The 14566-nt window shown below is 35.0% G+C and overlaps 1 protein-coding gene across 1 annotated transcript in view; it reads left to right on the top strand.

Annotated features, from left to right (window-relative positions):
• USH2A (Usher syndrome 2A (autosomal recessive, mild)) overlaps nt 1-14566 on the top strand; it is a 1454174-nt gene that overhangs the window by 395949 nt on the left and 1043659 nt on the right. Inside the window, exon 19 of the mRNA XM_006890571.1 lies at nt 5459-5603. Coding sequence (XP_006890633.1) covers nt 5459-5603 — 145 coding nt within the window. The remainder of the gene's footprint in view (nt 1-5458; nt 5604-14566) is intronic.

The raw sequence follows: 14566 nt of genomic DNA, 5'->3' as shown, positions 1-14566 counted from the left end.
GTTGACCGTGGAGCCGAGCAAACTGAAGCTGTGAACAATCTCAATCTCTTCGCCATCCATCCTGATGCTACCGATTGGTCCAGTGGTGAGAATTTGTGTCTTCCTGACATTGAGCCTCAGTCCATACTGAAGGCAACTTCCTGGCAACCTTATAATGATAAGATGCCAAATCCATTTTATATAAATCCTGCTTAACCTAAAATCAGTCATTTCTTCAAAAACCACTTCTTTTAGAGAGAAATAGGGATGACCATAATGTGTACCCTGGAATACCCTTGCTAGTGGGTTTGCCATAGTATCTAAGCCTTTTCAGGAAGTGGTGTTGTTACTAGGCACCAATAAATCGACCACAACTTATAGTAACCCTATGAACAAGGGATATCAAACCTGCCCTACTCTGAGAATATTGTTGATGTCATTCAGTGAATCTGTCTTGTTAAGGGTCTTCATCTCCTTTCCTGACACTCTACCGTTTTAAACATGGGGTGTGTGTAGGTTAGTGTGTGTGTGTGTGTGTGTGTGTGTGTATGCATCTGATACAGGCCATGCTTTTGCAATCACTTGTTATACATCAGAGAGCTGGACAATAACTAGGGAGGATAGAGGGGAATTGATGCCTTTGAGCTGTGGTGCTGAAGAAGAGTATTGAATGTACTATGGACTGCTAAGAAAACAAATAGATTCAGCCTGGAGAGGGTTAAACCGGGCTACTCCTTGGAGGTAAGGATTCTGAGGCTTCATCTGACATAATTTGGACATGTTGTAAGGAGGGACCAGTCCTTGGAGAGGGACATCATGCTTGGGAGGGCGGAGGGACAACACAGGAGAGGAAGGCCCTCTATGAGGTGGATTGATTCAGTGACTGGGGTAATTGGGATGAGTGTGTCAGAGATGGTGAGATTGACACAGGACAGAGCAGAATTTAGGGCTTTTGTACATAGGGTTGCTATGAATTGCGAGTGACTCGGCAGCACAACACAACAACATTATATACATATATAGATAGATCGATAGATAGATATAGATATATATAGATATCTATATATATAGATATATGATATATAATATATAACATATATAATATATATATATATATATTACAATATAACTTTTTTATACTAGAAGAAGAGAAGAGTCTGTAAATTAGTTATCCTTTTTACCGCCTTAGGCTTTTTCACTAGTTTAGACAAATTCTGGCTAAGTTGCCCATCTCTCCTCTAATAAATGTAGCTAGTATAACTGAAGCAATAAAGTCTGCTAATTCAATACATTATCAGACTTAAAGTACATTTACAAGTGTAATTACTACATTTCTTCTTTAATTGTCCAGATTATTCTGTATATAGGTACAAGAGGGGAAGACCTTCGATGGGATGCATCAATTCAGTGATTGGGGTAATGGGAGTAGGTGTGTCAGACAGTGAGGTTGGCACAGGACAGAGCAGGGTTTAGGGCTCTTGAACATAGGTTTGCTATGAGTCCCAAATGACTCAACAGCATATAACAACCACAACTATTGTTTTTGCTATTCTTATATTTTAAACGCTATTCTATCTTTGCCAAACAATTGCAACTCAACTAATGCTTACATTAAAATAGTTATTCTCACCTAAAACAAATACACACATATATACAACCTATAAACAAAATAAAAATCTAAGGTTTAGCATCCATAAAATCAACTTAATTCAATTTTTATTTCATTTTTACATTTTCCCTCTACATCAGTTTCTCTGTATCTATAAAATGGGAAAACCATTTCTACTTACCTATAAAATTGTTTTGGAGTTAAAGTAAGCTTGATAAGCATTTTTTATCATTTCCTTGTCATTATTATTGGAATGGATGAGAACATAAGACACTTAAAATTTAATGGAACAGGAAAGTAGTTTTTTGTTATCCTATGGTGAAATAGAAAGGTATAAATGTGTCACTATACTTTGTCTTACTCATTTGTTAACACTCACACTCACCCACTTACCTGCAAGTATATATCTACCTAATATATAATTAAATAATTCAAAGCAAAGGTGAGAGAAAAAGATAAAAAGATTGTTGCAATGGGAAATTTTTGTTTCCAAGCACTTTGGAAAAGCTGATAACGAGCAATAATTTTAGTTTAAAAATAAAGGTGTGACTGATCCAAGCCATGATATCTTCATTTGTTTCTTAGGCATCTGAAAGTTGGAGAATGAGCAAAAAAGACACTAGGAGACACCAATTCCTTTGAGTAAACAATCAAAATAAAAAAGGACAAATAACCCAAAGGAAGCTTTGATGATCAGTCCACAGAGAGTTGTACCCAAAATCTAAACCTCTCTAACAGTTTAGATCCATTAGAAGCTCTACAGCAGAAAGATGGGTAATCTCTTCTGTGTGATTTACAGCCTCTAAAAACCCACTGGAGGGTCTGCTAGGAGATTATTCTAACTCAAGAAAGTAAATTTATATTATTTAAAATAATTCCATTATTAAAATAACCTCAAATTGAGGAGGAATTTTGTTTTCTTGATGTTGAGATATAGTCAATATTGAAGGCTATAATCATTGATCTTCTGCTACACAAATGCTTCAAATCTTCACTCTCTGCAAGAAAAGTTATACTATCTGTATAATTGTCAAAGTTGTTGACAAGTCATTTTGCAATCCTAATGTCACTTTCTCTTTCTTCTTCATATAGTCCTATTTCTCTAATGATTTTCTCAGGGTATACATTGAAATGTTATGGAGAAAGTATAAAGCTCTGACACATGCCTTTATTGTTTGAAACATTTAATGTTCACTTGTTCATACATAGCTTTCCCATAGAATAACTAACTTTTCTGGAATTCCTGTTCTTCTTAATTTTATTCATAGTTTATTCTCATCTACACAATCAAATGCCTTTGCATAGTCCATATTACACAAGAAAACATTCTTCAAATATTTCCTGTTTTCAGCCAAGACACTTCTGATATCAACAATAAAATTGTGCCATGGCATCTTCTAAATCTAATTTGAATTTCTGTCGCTTTTATTGCCTATGATATTAATAATATAGTTGGATAATTTCCCCACTCTGTTGGATTACTATTTTTTGGAATGGGAACAAATAGATCTCTTCCAATCAGTTGGTTTAAATCCTTAATTTCTTCATCTTATAATCTTTGTTAATAATCAGACAACATTTCAGAATAATACTTGCTGCAAAAAAATAAATATTGTGGAATTTTTGGTAAAAAATTTGACAGAGAAAAATAAATATAGCAATAATAATATTTTCAATATAGTAGTATAGTAGTTCAATCATCTTTGGAGTTTTCCTAACCCTTGTAATGATTTATCCATGGAAAATTTTAAATAAATCCTTTAAAACATGCAAATTTACTAGATAGATAGATAGATAGATAGATGATCGAGATAAATGATACAGACAGACAAGGTTTATCTAAATGAAAATTATATATGCAAGAAATTCTAGGGCTACTTATAACTTTTCATAATTTTATGATAAAACAACAGTATACCCAACAAAACTCATTGTTATCAATGGAACCAACTCACAACTGACCTTTTAGAGGGTGTTCAAAAGCTATAAATCACAAATGTAGAGATTGCCTATATTTCTCCCATGGTGAATTGGAACCACCAGCATTTGTGCTGGTTGCACAACTTCTTGCCCATTATGTCACCAGAGTTCTCTAACCATATATAGAGCTGTAAATACCCATCAAATCAAGAAACAGACCTCTTTTCGCAATTATATTTTACTGCGTGGGCTCACTGGAGGGTCAGCTATGGGTCAGTTCTGACTTGACCGTACATGTGTTCTTGCTACTAGTTTAAAAACTAGTTCAACTTCCTTAGATAAAGAACTCATTAAACTCATTGCCATCAAATCTGAATTGATTTATAGATGACCCTCCAGTGGGTTTTCAGAGGCTGTAAATTTCATGGGAGGAGATTACCCATCTATCTCCGGAGGGGCTGATGAACTTGAACTGCTAGGAATGTAAGGCCTTTAGGCTAACAGTACAAATATTTTAATTCTATATTATATTCTAAATATTTTATAAAATTTATATAAGCATCATTAGACTTGTTCTACATCAATACATTTCATACTACTACTCAAGAATTTTGATTCGTTTTATGGTTTTATTGTTCTTAGAAAAATTAAAACATTTTGCACAAAATAAAAAAATTTATATTCTAAATAGTTCAATACTATATTAGAATTACAGAAATACAGAACTAGTAATTATGCATTTGTTTTTTGCCTAAAGGTAAGTAAAATGAATGATATCAAAATCTTAATTTATTTCTAGACTTCCAAAATCTTTGCAACCACCATTATTTTGCAAAATAATATCAAATAAAGAATATATTCTGTACTCAATGCATTGCTTTTTAGAACTACTCATTTAGGTTATGACATTTTAAAGTCAGTCTCCATACAAACATTCTAAATGAATTTTATCACACCCCTAAAGATATTTAGATCAGTGTCCTAAATATTACTAATCTTTAGAAGTTATCTCTGTGTGTATATTACTAGAAAATAATTTGTCATAAATATTCATAAGTATTTGGAAGAAATACAGTTTTCGTCTACAAGCTTTTTCACATTCTCTTTATTTTTATGCCTTTTTTTGGCGAGTCTGAGACTTCACAGTGACTTTTGCATCTGCAGCCTAAGCAAATTTACATGGCTGCTTCTGATCAATTCAGGTTACATTATTGGAGCCAACTCTCTGTGTTGGTTGCTTGATTCAAACTTCTTTATAGACTCTGGTGCTCCTGTATTTTTCTTTTGCATGAATTTTATCTTCTATCTCACTTGAAAATATAGTAAAAACAGTATTTCTAAAAAGGCAACTGACCTAATTTGTATGAGCTTATTTTATAATGAAGATAATTGAGAGCTGACCTCATACGGCTACTCAGCAATGTTTCCTATCATCCCATTCTCAGGGCTTTTATTCTGTGGCTTTCCCCCACCTTTTAAGTAAATGGCAGGATCTATTTAACATGATGATATCTTTCTGTACTAGCTCCATCAAATAGCATGTGGGAATTACTGTTCTGGCTTCTTTTTGGCCAACATGCATAGTTTTGTTTAGACTTTTCATGATATCAATGACAATGCCACCATCCTTTTTCTCTGCCATTGGTAACAATAATCCTACCACCATGCTGCTTTATGAGGCAATAACTTGGTTTCCTCGTTTATCCACTCAGGAACTGGATTATTACCTCATAAAACAGTGTGATTGTACATTTATCAATTAAATTCTGGCTTGTTGAGTCTCAAAAAAAAAAAGAAAGAAAAAGAAAAATTCCTTTTTACTGATAGTAGTTGGCAGTAATTTCCAGTCAGAATTCGTGGAACTTTGACTGCCAAAACATGAGGGATTTTTTTTTTTTTTTACTGATTGGATATTATCTGAGTTTTTTTTTTCTCTTTTTTGTCTTGAAGGTATTATACACTGCTAAATCCCAAGAACTGTCTTACATTGCAAAAGAACTGAAACCTTATAGAATATACAACTTTACCATTTCTCTCTGCAATTCTGTTGGTTGTGTGACCAGTGCTCCGGGAGCTGGGCAGACTTTAGCAGCAGGTAAGTAAGTGACTTTCAGTGGACATAAAAACCAAAAAACCCAACCACATTGTATATTGGTAAATGTTTGTAAACCTCCAACTCTCAGCATCATCTCACCTTTAACCCACTGCTGTTGAATCCAACTCTTAGTGATCTCTACCAGGTTTCTGAGGTGGTAAATTGGAATAGCCGTAGAGTACCTAATCTTTTTTTCTTTAGATCCTCTTGCATTTTGCTTAGTAGCTCAATTCAACTCACTATGCCACTGAACTCTTTCCTAATTAAGCTTATTATTTATCTTTTATTGATGTCTTCTGATATCTTACTAATAATGCTGATTATATCAATTTTAGAATATTTAAATAAAAAGAACTAAGTTTAAGAGGAATTGAAAAGCCATGACTTCCAGCTATTACATAATTTTAAAATGTTATGGTGAAACTACTGTGGAAAGTGGTATGGCACTTTCTCAAAAAGTTACAAATAGAGACACCATTTGACCCAGCAACTCCAATACTGGGAATATACCCTAAAGAGACCATATCCGCCATCCAATCAGATATATGCACACCCAAGTTTATTGCTGCTTTGTTCAGAATAGCAAAGAGATGGAAACAACCCAGGGCCCATCAAAAAATGGATAGAGAAGCTGTGGTATATTCACACAATGGAATACTACACTGCATTGAAAAATAAGAAACTCACGCAATATTATTCAAAATGGGTGGCCCTGGAGGACATTATGCTGAGTGAAATATCTCAGTCACAAAAGGACAAATACTGCATGGTGCAACTGTTGTAGAATGGGACTGACATCAGGGTTGGGGTAAGACTGAGAAAAACTGGATACATTATGTATACTGCATTGAAACAGATGAAGGAGAGAATAATTTAAAAGTGATATATTATAGGGTATTATGGTTATCAGAAGAGTCCGGAAATAAGGTTGCATAGTAGATTGTACTCGGGGTGGTGGGAGGGGTGCAGGGGGATTGTATACCAAAGAAGGAATTTTTCTTTTACTTTTCAAAGAGAGGAGCGAACTGGGGGTGGGAAGGGCTGGGCAGGGAGAAGAGTGTAACAATGAATGAATGGAAATCCAGTCTCTGTAAATGTTCATTAAAATTAATAAAATAAAATTTTTAAAAACGGAAAAAAATAAAACATGTTATAGATGCAGAGTGACTATATGGCTCAGCTACCACCTTGGGCCCTGCATACATATTTTAAGGGTTCAGAAGGATTCTCAGGAGAATTCTGGGTTATGCCTTCTCTCTGTTGTGATCTTTTCTGTGAGATTATATCTATTCATTCCTGTCTCATAGATCTAATGACACATACCTTGAAATTATCCTGTTTTGTGGCTGTCTTATTTGCTTTTATTAGATTAACAGTTATTTTCTGACCAGTTTATTTAATATTGATAAGAAGCTAGTAAGTTTATAAAATTTAAATTAAACAGATGCTGTAAAGTATGGTCTAAATTTTTATTTTTTCACTTGCTTCACTTAGATAAACTAATGTAAAACCATGATAATGAATGGCAATAATTGTATGAAATGCAATGTGAATGAAGGGTAGTATGAAAAACAATGCATATGAACTTTGTAAGCAAACTAACATAAAATGAATTATTTCTTTTAAAAAATTTTAAAAAAAGAAGATGGAAGGAATTATAAAAGTCATTGTACCAAAAAGAATTGACTGAAACAGAACTTTTTTCAGGAAGTAGCACATAATCAATAACCAATTATTAAAAAGAAGGAAGTTCAAGCTGCCCTGTAAAGATTTTACTCCAAGAATTGATGGAATATTAATTGAGATATTTCAACAAACAGATACAACTCTGGATGTGCTTACCAGATTATGCCAAGAAATCTGAAAGACAACTATCTGGATAACTGACTGTAAGAAATCTATATTTATTTCCATTCTCAAAAAAAAGAAGGTGACCCTACAGAATATAGAAACTATCAAACAATATCACTAATATCCCATGCAAGTAAAATCCTGCTGAAAATTTTCCAAAAATGACTTTAACAATACTTTGACAAAGAACTACCAAAAATACAAGCTGGATTTAGAAGAGGCCACGAAAATAAGAACTTTTTTTTCTGATGCCAGATGGATCATAGCTAAAAGAGAGTATAAGAAGAATATTTATTTATGTATTACCAAATATACAAAGGTATTTGTGTGGATCACAACAAATTATGACTAACATTGAGAAGAATGGGAATCCCATAACACCTGATTGTGCTCATAGAAAACCTATGCCTAGACCTGGAGGCTGTTGTCTGAGCAGAGAGAAGAAACACTGCATGCTTCAATAGCAAGAAAGGAGTTTGCCAGGGATGTATCCTTTCTCTGTACTTTTTCACGTTATATGCAGAACAGGTTATTAGAGAAGCTAGGCCATATGACAAAGAAGGGGGCATTACAAATGGAGGAAGACTCCTCAACAATTTGTGCTATGCCGATGACACAACTTTTGCTTGCTGAAAATGAGGAAGACTTCAAGCATTTGCTGCAGAAGATCAAAGATTCTAGCCTTCAATACGAATTGCATCTCAACATAAAAACTGAAGATCTTCACCACTGAGGCAATAGGCAGTATCATGACAGAAGGAGAAAGAACTGAGGTTGTTAATGATTTCATCTTGTTTAGTTCCACACTCAGCACAATTGTCACCAGCAGTCAGGAAGTCAAAGGACAAGTTGCATGGGGAAAAATGGCTGGTTGCACAGGGAAAAGATTCTCTCTTGAAAGCTAAAAAGCACCCACGTCAGTCTAGCTACTAAAGTATACATGATCTAGGACTGGTTTTCTCAACTGACTGCTATGCCTCTGAGAGCTGTACAGTAAATAGATAACAGAAAAGTCAATGCCTTTGAGTTGTGGTATTGGGGAAAAGTGTTGAACATACTATGGATTGCCAAGAGAACAAATACACCTGTCCTTAAGCGGCAGAAACTTATTTGTTCATTGAAAGCAAGGATTTTGAAGCTCTGTCTCACATACTTTAGACATATCACCAGGAACGACCAGCCCTCGAAGGACATTATGCTTGGATATGTAGAGAGAGGGTCAGTGAAGAAGAAGAAGACCCTGGATGAGATAGATTGATACAATGACGCTGGCAATGGGGTCAGGCATGTCAGAGATGAGGAGGTTGATTCAGGACATGGCAAGTTTCATAGCCATTGTTCATTGAGTTTCTATGAGTCATGGTCAACTTGATAGTATGTAACAACAACAATAGCTGTCTGGTGGCCTAGTGGAAAGAAGTTGAGCTACAATCCCAAAGGCACACAGCTCAGATCGACCATCTGCTCCCCAGGAAGGGATGAGAAGTCTTCTCCCATGTGATTTAGTGCCTCAGAGAAACCTATAGAGGGTCAGCTTTCAGTCAGTTTTGATTTCACAGTACATAACAACAGCAGCTAGCAATCTTGAGTGTTTCTTAATGTGGTTGTTGGCCACCTGAATATCCTCTTTAGTGAAGTGTCACTTTATATCTTCTGCCTATTTTGTAATTGGGGTTTTGCCTTCATCTTGTTGAGGTGCTGAAGTATTTTACTGATATTGGATATGAGTCTCCTATTGGATATGTCATTAACAAATATCTTCTTTTTCACCTGATTGGAGAAGTTTTCTTAATATCTACACATATTTTATGCTCTCCTACTTGTCTTGTGTTTGTAGTTGAAAGTCTGTTCATGCCATAGATTGTTATTGTGGGCCATCGGATAGGAAATGATCCATAGTATAGTTTTCATTTTCTGCTGATGTATATCTAATTTTTCCAGCATCATTTTTTAAAGAGGTTGTAGTTTCCCTACTTACTGGGTTTTGTCTCTTTGACAAAGATAGGTTGGTCATACGTGGATGAGTTGATTTCTAGTTTCTCAACCCTATTCCAATGGTCAATGTTTCTACATAGTTTTTCCTGTGTTGACCCATCCTTGCATGCTGGTATGAATTGGACATGATCTTGGCAAATTTTTCTTTTGATATGCTGTTAGATTCTATTGGCTAGGAATTTGGTAAGGACTTTTGCATCTATGCTCATGAGTGATATTGGTCTATAATTTGTGTGTGTGTGTGTGTGTGTGTGTGTGTGTGTGTGTGTGTGTGGTGTCCTCACCTGACCTTGGTATGTGAGTTATGCTTGCTTCATAGAATGGGTCTATAACTGTTCCTTGTTTTTCTATTTTAAAATAATTTAAGTATGATAGGTGTTCGTTCTTCTAGATGTTTGATAGAATTCACCTGTAAAGCTATCTGGCCTAGGTCTTTGCTATTTTGAATTTTCTTGTTACCTGCTTGATTTCTTTTTGTGTGACAGGTCTGTTCAAGTGTTCTATTTCAGTCTGTGTCATTTTGAGTCTGGTGTGAGTGCAAGTTTCTTGGAATTTATAAATATTTTCTAGATTTTCAATTTGTTGGAGTATAGCTTTTCATTATATTCTGACATTATCCTTTTTATTTCAATATTTCTGAGGTTATATCTCCCTTTTCATTTCTTATTTAAGTTATTTGTATCACTTCTCCACCACTACCTCTTTTTAAAGCTTACAATGGTTTGTTGAATTTTCTATTCTTTTCGAAGAACCAACTCCTGGTTTTATTTATAGTTTCAATTGTTTTTCCATATTCTAATCCATCTAATTCTTCCCTTTATTATTTCTTTTCTTCTAGAGATTGTGGAGTTTGCTTGCTGTTTCTTTTCTATTTTATAGAGAGCTGTGTTAAGGAGTTTATTTTAGCTTTTTATTCATTTTTTTCTTACTGTTACGTTTGTTTACTTCTATTAACTGACCTCTGAGTACTGTTTTTGCTGTATCCAGAGGGGTGGGTGTTATGTTTTTAGTCTCATTTGTTTCTAGAAACTTTTAAATTTTTTTTTTTTAGTTTCTTGTATTGCCTAACACTGATTCAGTAGATTGTTATTTAGCATCCAAGTGCCTGATTTAGTCTCCTTTATGCTTTTGTTGATTTCTAATTTTATAGCATTACGATTTGAGAAGATGCTTTGTTTAAGGTGAGGCTTGCTTTGTGACCTAAAATATTATCTATTTTGGAGAATGGTCCATGTTCACTGGACAAAAAATGTCTATTGAGATTTTATTGGCTGCAGTACTCTGTATATGTCTATGAGTTCAAGTTGGTTAATTGTATGATTCAGTTCAACTACTTCTGTTGAATTACTTTCTAGTCAGTCATCCAGTCTTTCATTGAGAGTGATATATGGAAGTCTCTTAGTAGGGAGCTCTGGTGGCCTCATGGTAAGAGAGTGCACTGTAATCCCAAAAGCATGTAGTTTGAATCCACCAGCTACCCTGAGGGAGGTTGGACAATCTTCTATGCAATTTACTGCCTCTGAAAACCTGCTAGAAGGTCAGCTATAGGTTCATTCTGATTCAAGTACACAACAATAACAATGGTACTATTGTACTATCGTCTATTTATGTCTTTAAGTCTATTCACATTTGTTTTATGCATTTTGTAGCTCTTGCTTTTGGAGTGTCAGAATTAACTAAGATTCTCAGTCTATAGGTTTTCTTTTCACCCTGTTGGAAAAAGTTTTTTCATGTGCACAAAGATTTAATCTTTAGAAGGTCTCATGCATCAGTTTTATCCTCTTTAGATTGTGCATTTCTGGTTTTATTTGGCAGTCTCTTTATACCTTGGACTAGCACTTTGAAGCTCGATGACTGGGAACAAACATTGGTAATGTCATCTCAGACCAGAGTCTTATACCAAAAGTTTACAGAATACTTCTCGGCCTCCAGAAGAAAAAGACTGATAACCTAATTACAAAATGGGCCAAAGACATGGAAAGAATTTTCACAGAGCAAGATATTAGAATGACAAACAGACACATAAAGAAATGCTCCAAATCACTGGCAATAAGAGAGATGCAAATCAAAACCGCAATGTGGTACCATTTCACTCCAGTAACAGTGGCAAAGTTTAAAAGGGCAACAAGAAATAGATGTTGGAGAGGATGTGGTGAGAAAAGAACTCTTATACATTGTTGGTGGGATTGTAAAATGGTATAACCATTATGGAAGGCAATTTGACACTTCGTCAAAAAGTTGAACATAGAAATTCCATATGACCCAGCTGTTCCACTACTTGGAATATACCCTGAGAATTAGAGAACTGAGGTACAAACTGAGATTTGTACACCGGTGTTCATAGCAGCATTATTCACCATCGCAAGAACCTGGAAACAGCCCAAATGTCCACCCATAAATGAATGGATTGAGAAATTATGATGCATTCACACAATGGAATGATATGCAGCATGCAGGAGTAATAACTTTGTAAATTATTACCTAACTTGAGAGGGACTGGAGAGCATTATGCTGAGTGAATTAACTCAGTCCCACAAGGATAAATATTGTATAAGACTATTATTGTAGAATGAGTATAAGGATCCAGGAGGGGTGGGAGAGGCTGGAAGCAGAGGGATGTGGATGTACAGGGAGAAGAGATGATTAATTATTGGACTGTACGATTATATGGGTAGGTAGGAGTGAGGGAAATTGAAAGAATTTGTTTGAATTTGTATTAGAATTTTGTAAATAAACTAGTAAAAAAACCACATCAAGCAACCAAATAATATATATGAAAGAAACATACTATAAATGTATTATATGAAAATTAGCAAAATTTTTTAAAAAGACATTAACTAAGATTACATCCTAAGCATTATATAGTTTCCCTCCTTTTTCACTTGTGCTGGTTTTTGCCTTGAAGTCTATTTTAGCTGAGATTAACATCGTTATTCCTGCTTTTGTTGCGGGGTTGTTACCTGCTTGGTATACTTTTCCCACCACTTGATTTTTAGTTTATTCTTATCTTTCCTTCTTTTTTTGCCATCCTTAAAATATACTTTATTACTATGTATTTTTCAACATAAATGTATGTATACACCTCTGAAATGTATTCAGCAAACTCAAAACCAACTCCATACATTGCTGTTCAGTCTGTACCAACTCATAGCTAATTCAGATTGGGTTTCTGTGCCTGGAAATCACAAGATTTTCCATTCTTTTCCATTGAAGTCAGGGGTGGATTTAAACCATAAGAAAGGCATAGCTATTACGTTAGCAGTTCATCTCCCTAAGGACTATATCACTAGAGCTCCCTATAGTTAGCAAAAGGGAACATAAAATTGCATTTCTATAATATAAGAGCTGATTGGTTAAGTGGTAAGGAATTGGACTGCCAATATTAAGATACGAAGTTTGATCCACCAGCTGCTCCAAAGGAGAAGGATGGGCAATCTCCTCCTGTTTATTTATTGTCTCTCAAAACCTACTGGGGGGTCAGCTTCAGGTTGGTTCTAATTCAATGATATCCAACAACATCACATAAAATGTCTTGCTTAACAGATCGACAATTTATAAGAAATGTCAAATTTTAAAATGTTAAATGAGTGAAGGATGCACATAACATTTCAAGGTAAGAACAGTAAATTTGTGTAGGGGTGACACTGCTCTAGTTTCATCACAGTTTTCTGTATTGCATTGCTTAGTTTCATTTTTTTAATTGTGATTTTAACGAAAGTTTACAGAAAAGTTGGATTTTCATTCATTCATTGTTGCACATTTTCCTCCCTAGCCCCCCCCCATTCACTTTAAAAAAAAAGTCATTCACTGTTGCATAATTTCCTCCCTCTCCCCCAAACTTTTCCCCAGTCCACTTTGCTCTGTACTTCCCATTCTGGACTGTTGTTATGAAAATAATACCTAATCATATATTTCTTTTACAGTTCTTCCCTTCATCTGTTCTAATGCAGTATTCAATATTCATCCCCTCTTTTCTTACTTTCCTCCTAATCCCCATGTCAGTTCTGTTTTATAACAGTGGTATTATTCAGTATTTTTCTTTTTGTGACTAAGATATTTCATTTGGTGTTATGTCCTCTGGGGTCACCCAAGTTGTGTAATATTTTATCAGTACCTTGTTTTTCAGTGCTACATAGTATTCCATTGTATGAATATACCAGAGTTTTCCTATGCATTCTTTTTTTTTAATGCATTAGTCTTTATTTTTATAAAGAAATCATAATTCCTGGGTCTCCTCATTGTAAACTCACTTGAGAACCACTGCCCTAAACAACATTACTTAATTCTTGAAAGAGATGAAAACAATATAAATGATACACAACCCTCCAGTTACAAGGCTGAGTGACACTAGGGCCATGACTAGACAGACCCAAAGGTACAAAAAAAAAAGCCTCTCAGGCCCCGAACCTTTTTTTTCCCTTGCATTCATTTTTTGATGGGCACTTGTGTTGCTTTCGTCTCTTTACTAATGTAAATGATGCAACACTAAACATAGGTGTGCTCTGATTTCTTTAAGAGTATATTCCTAGTAGTGGAATTTCTGGGTCAAATGGAATTTCTATTTCCAATTTTTTTGAGAAAGCACCATATCTCCTTCCATAGTGGTTGCACCATTTTACTCCCATCAGCAGTGAATAAGGGTTCCCTCTCTCCACAACTTCATCAACTTTTGTTGTTTGCTGCTGTATTGAACTTTACTTTTGATATTGGGATGAGATGATATCTCATAGCTGTTTTGATTTGCACCTCTTTTAGAGCAAGGGACTTATAGCATTTCTTTATGTATTTGTTCTCCATCTGAATGTCTTCTTTGATAAAGTGTCTGTTCATGTCCTGTGGCCATTTTGCAATTGGGTTGTTTACCTTTCTCTTGTTAAGGTGCTAGAGTATTCTATGAAGTTTAGATAGGAGCTCCTTACCAGATATATCTTTACCAAATATTTTCCCCCAGTTTGGTTTTCCTTTTTACCATGTTGGAGATTTTTTATGTGTATAGGCTAAGGGTTAGTGTGTTGTGAGACGGTTTTATTCTGAAGTTGTGAAAGCATCTCACATATCGAGGAGGGACAGGTATGGAATGAATGTTCGGCTCTCTTATGCCTTTATTTTTCATCCCA

The sequence above is a fragment of the Elephantulus edwardii genome, unplaced genomic scaffold, assembly GCF_000299155.1.
Source record: "Elephantulus edwardii isolate Elephantulus edwardi_28Jun2011 unplaced genomic scaffold, EleEdw1.0 scaffold00090, whole genome shotgun sequence".
NCBI classification, from domain to species: Eukaryota; Metazoa; Chordata; class Mammalia; order Macroscelidea; family Macroscelididae; genus Elephantulus; species Elephantulus edwardii.
This window is presented reverse-complemented; position numbering and strand designations above follow the sequence as displayed.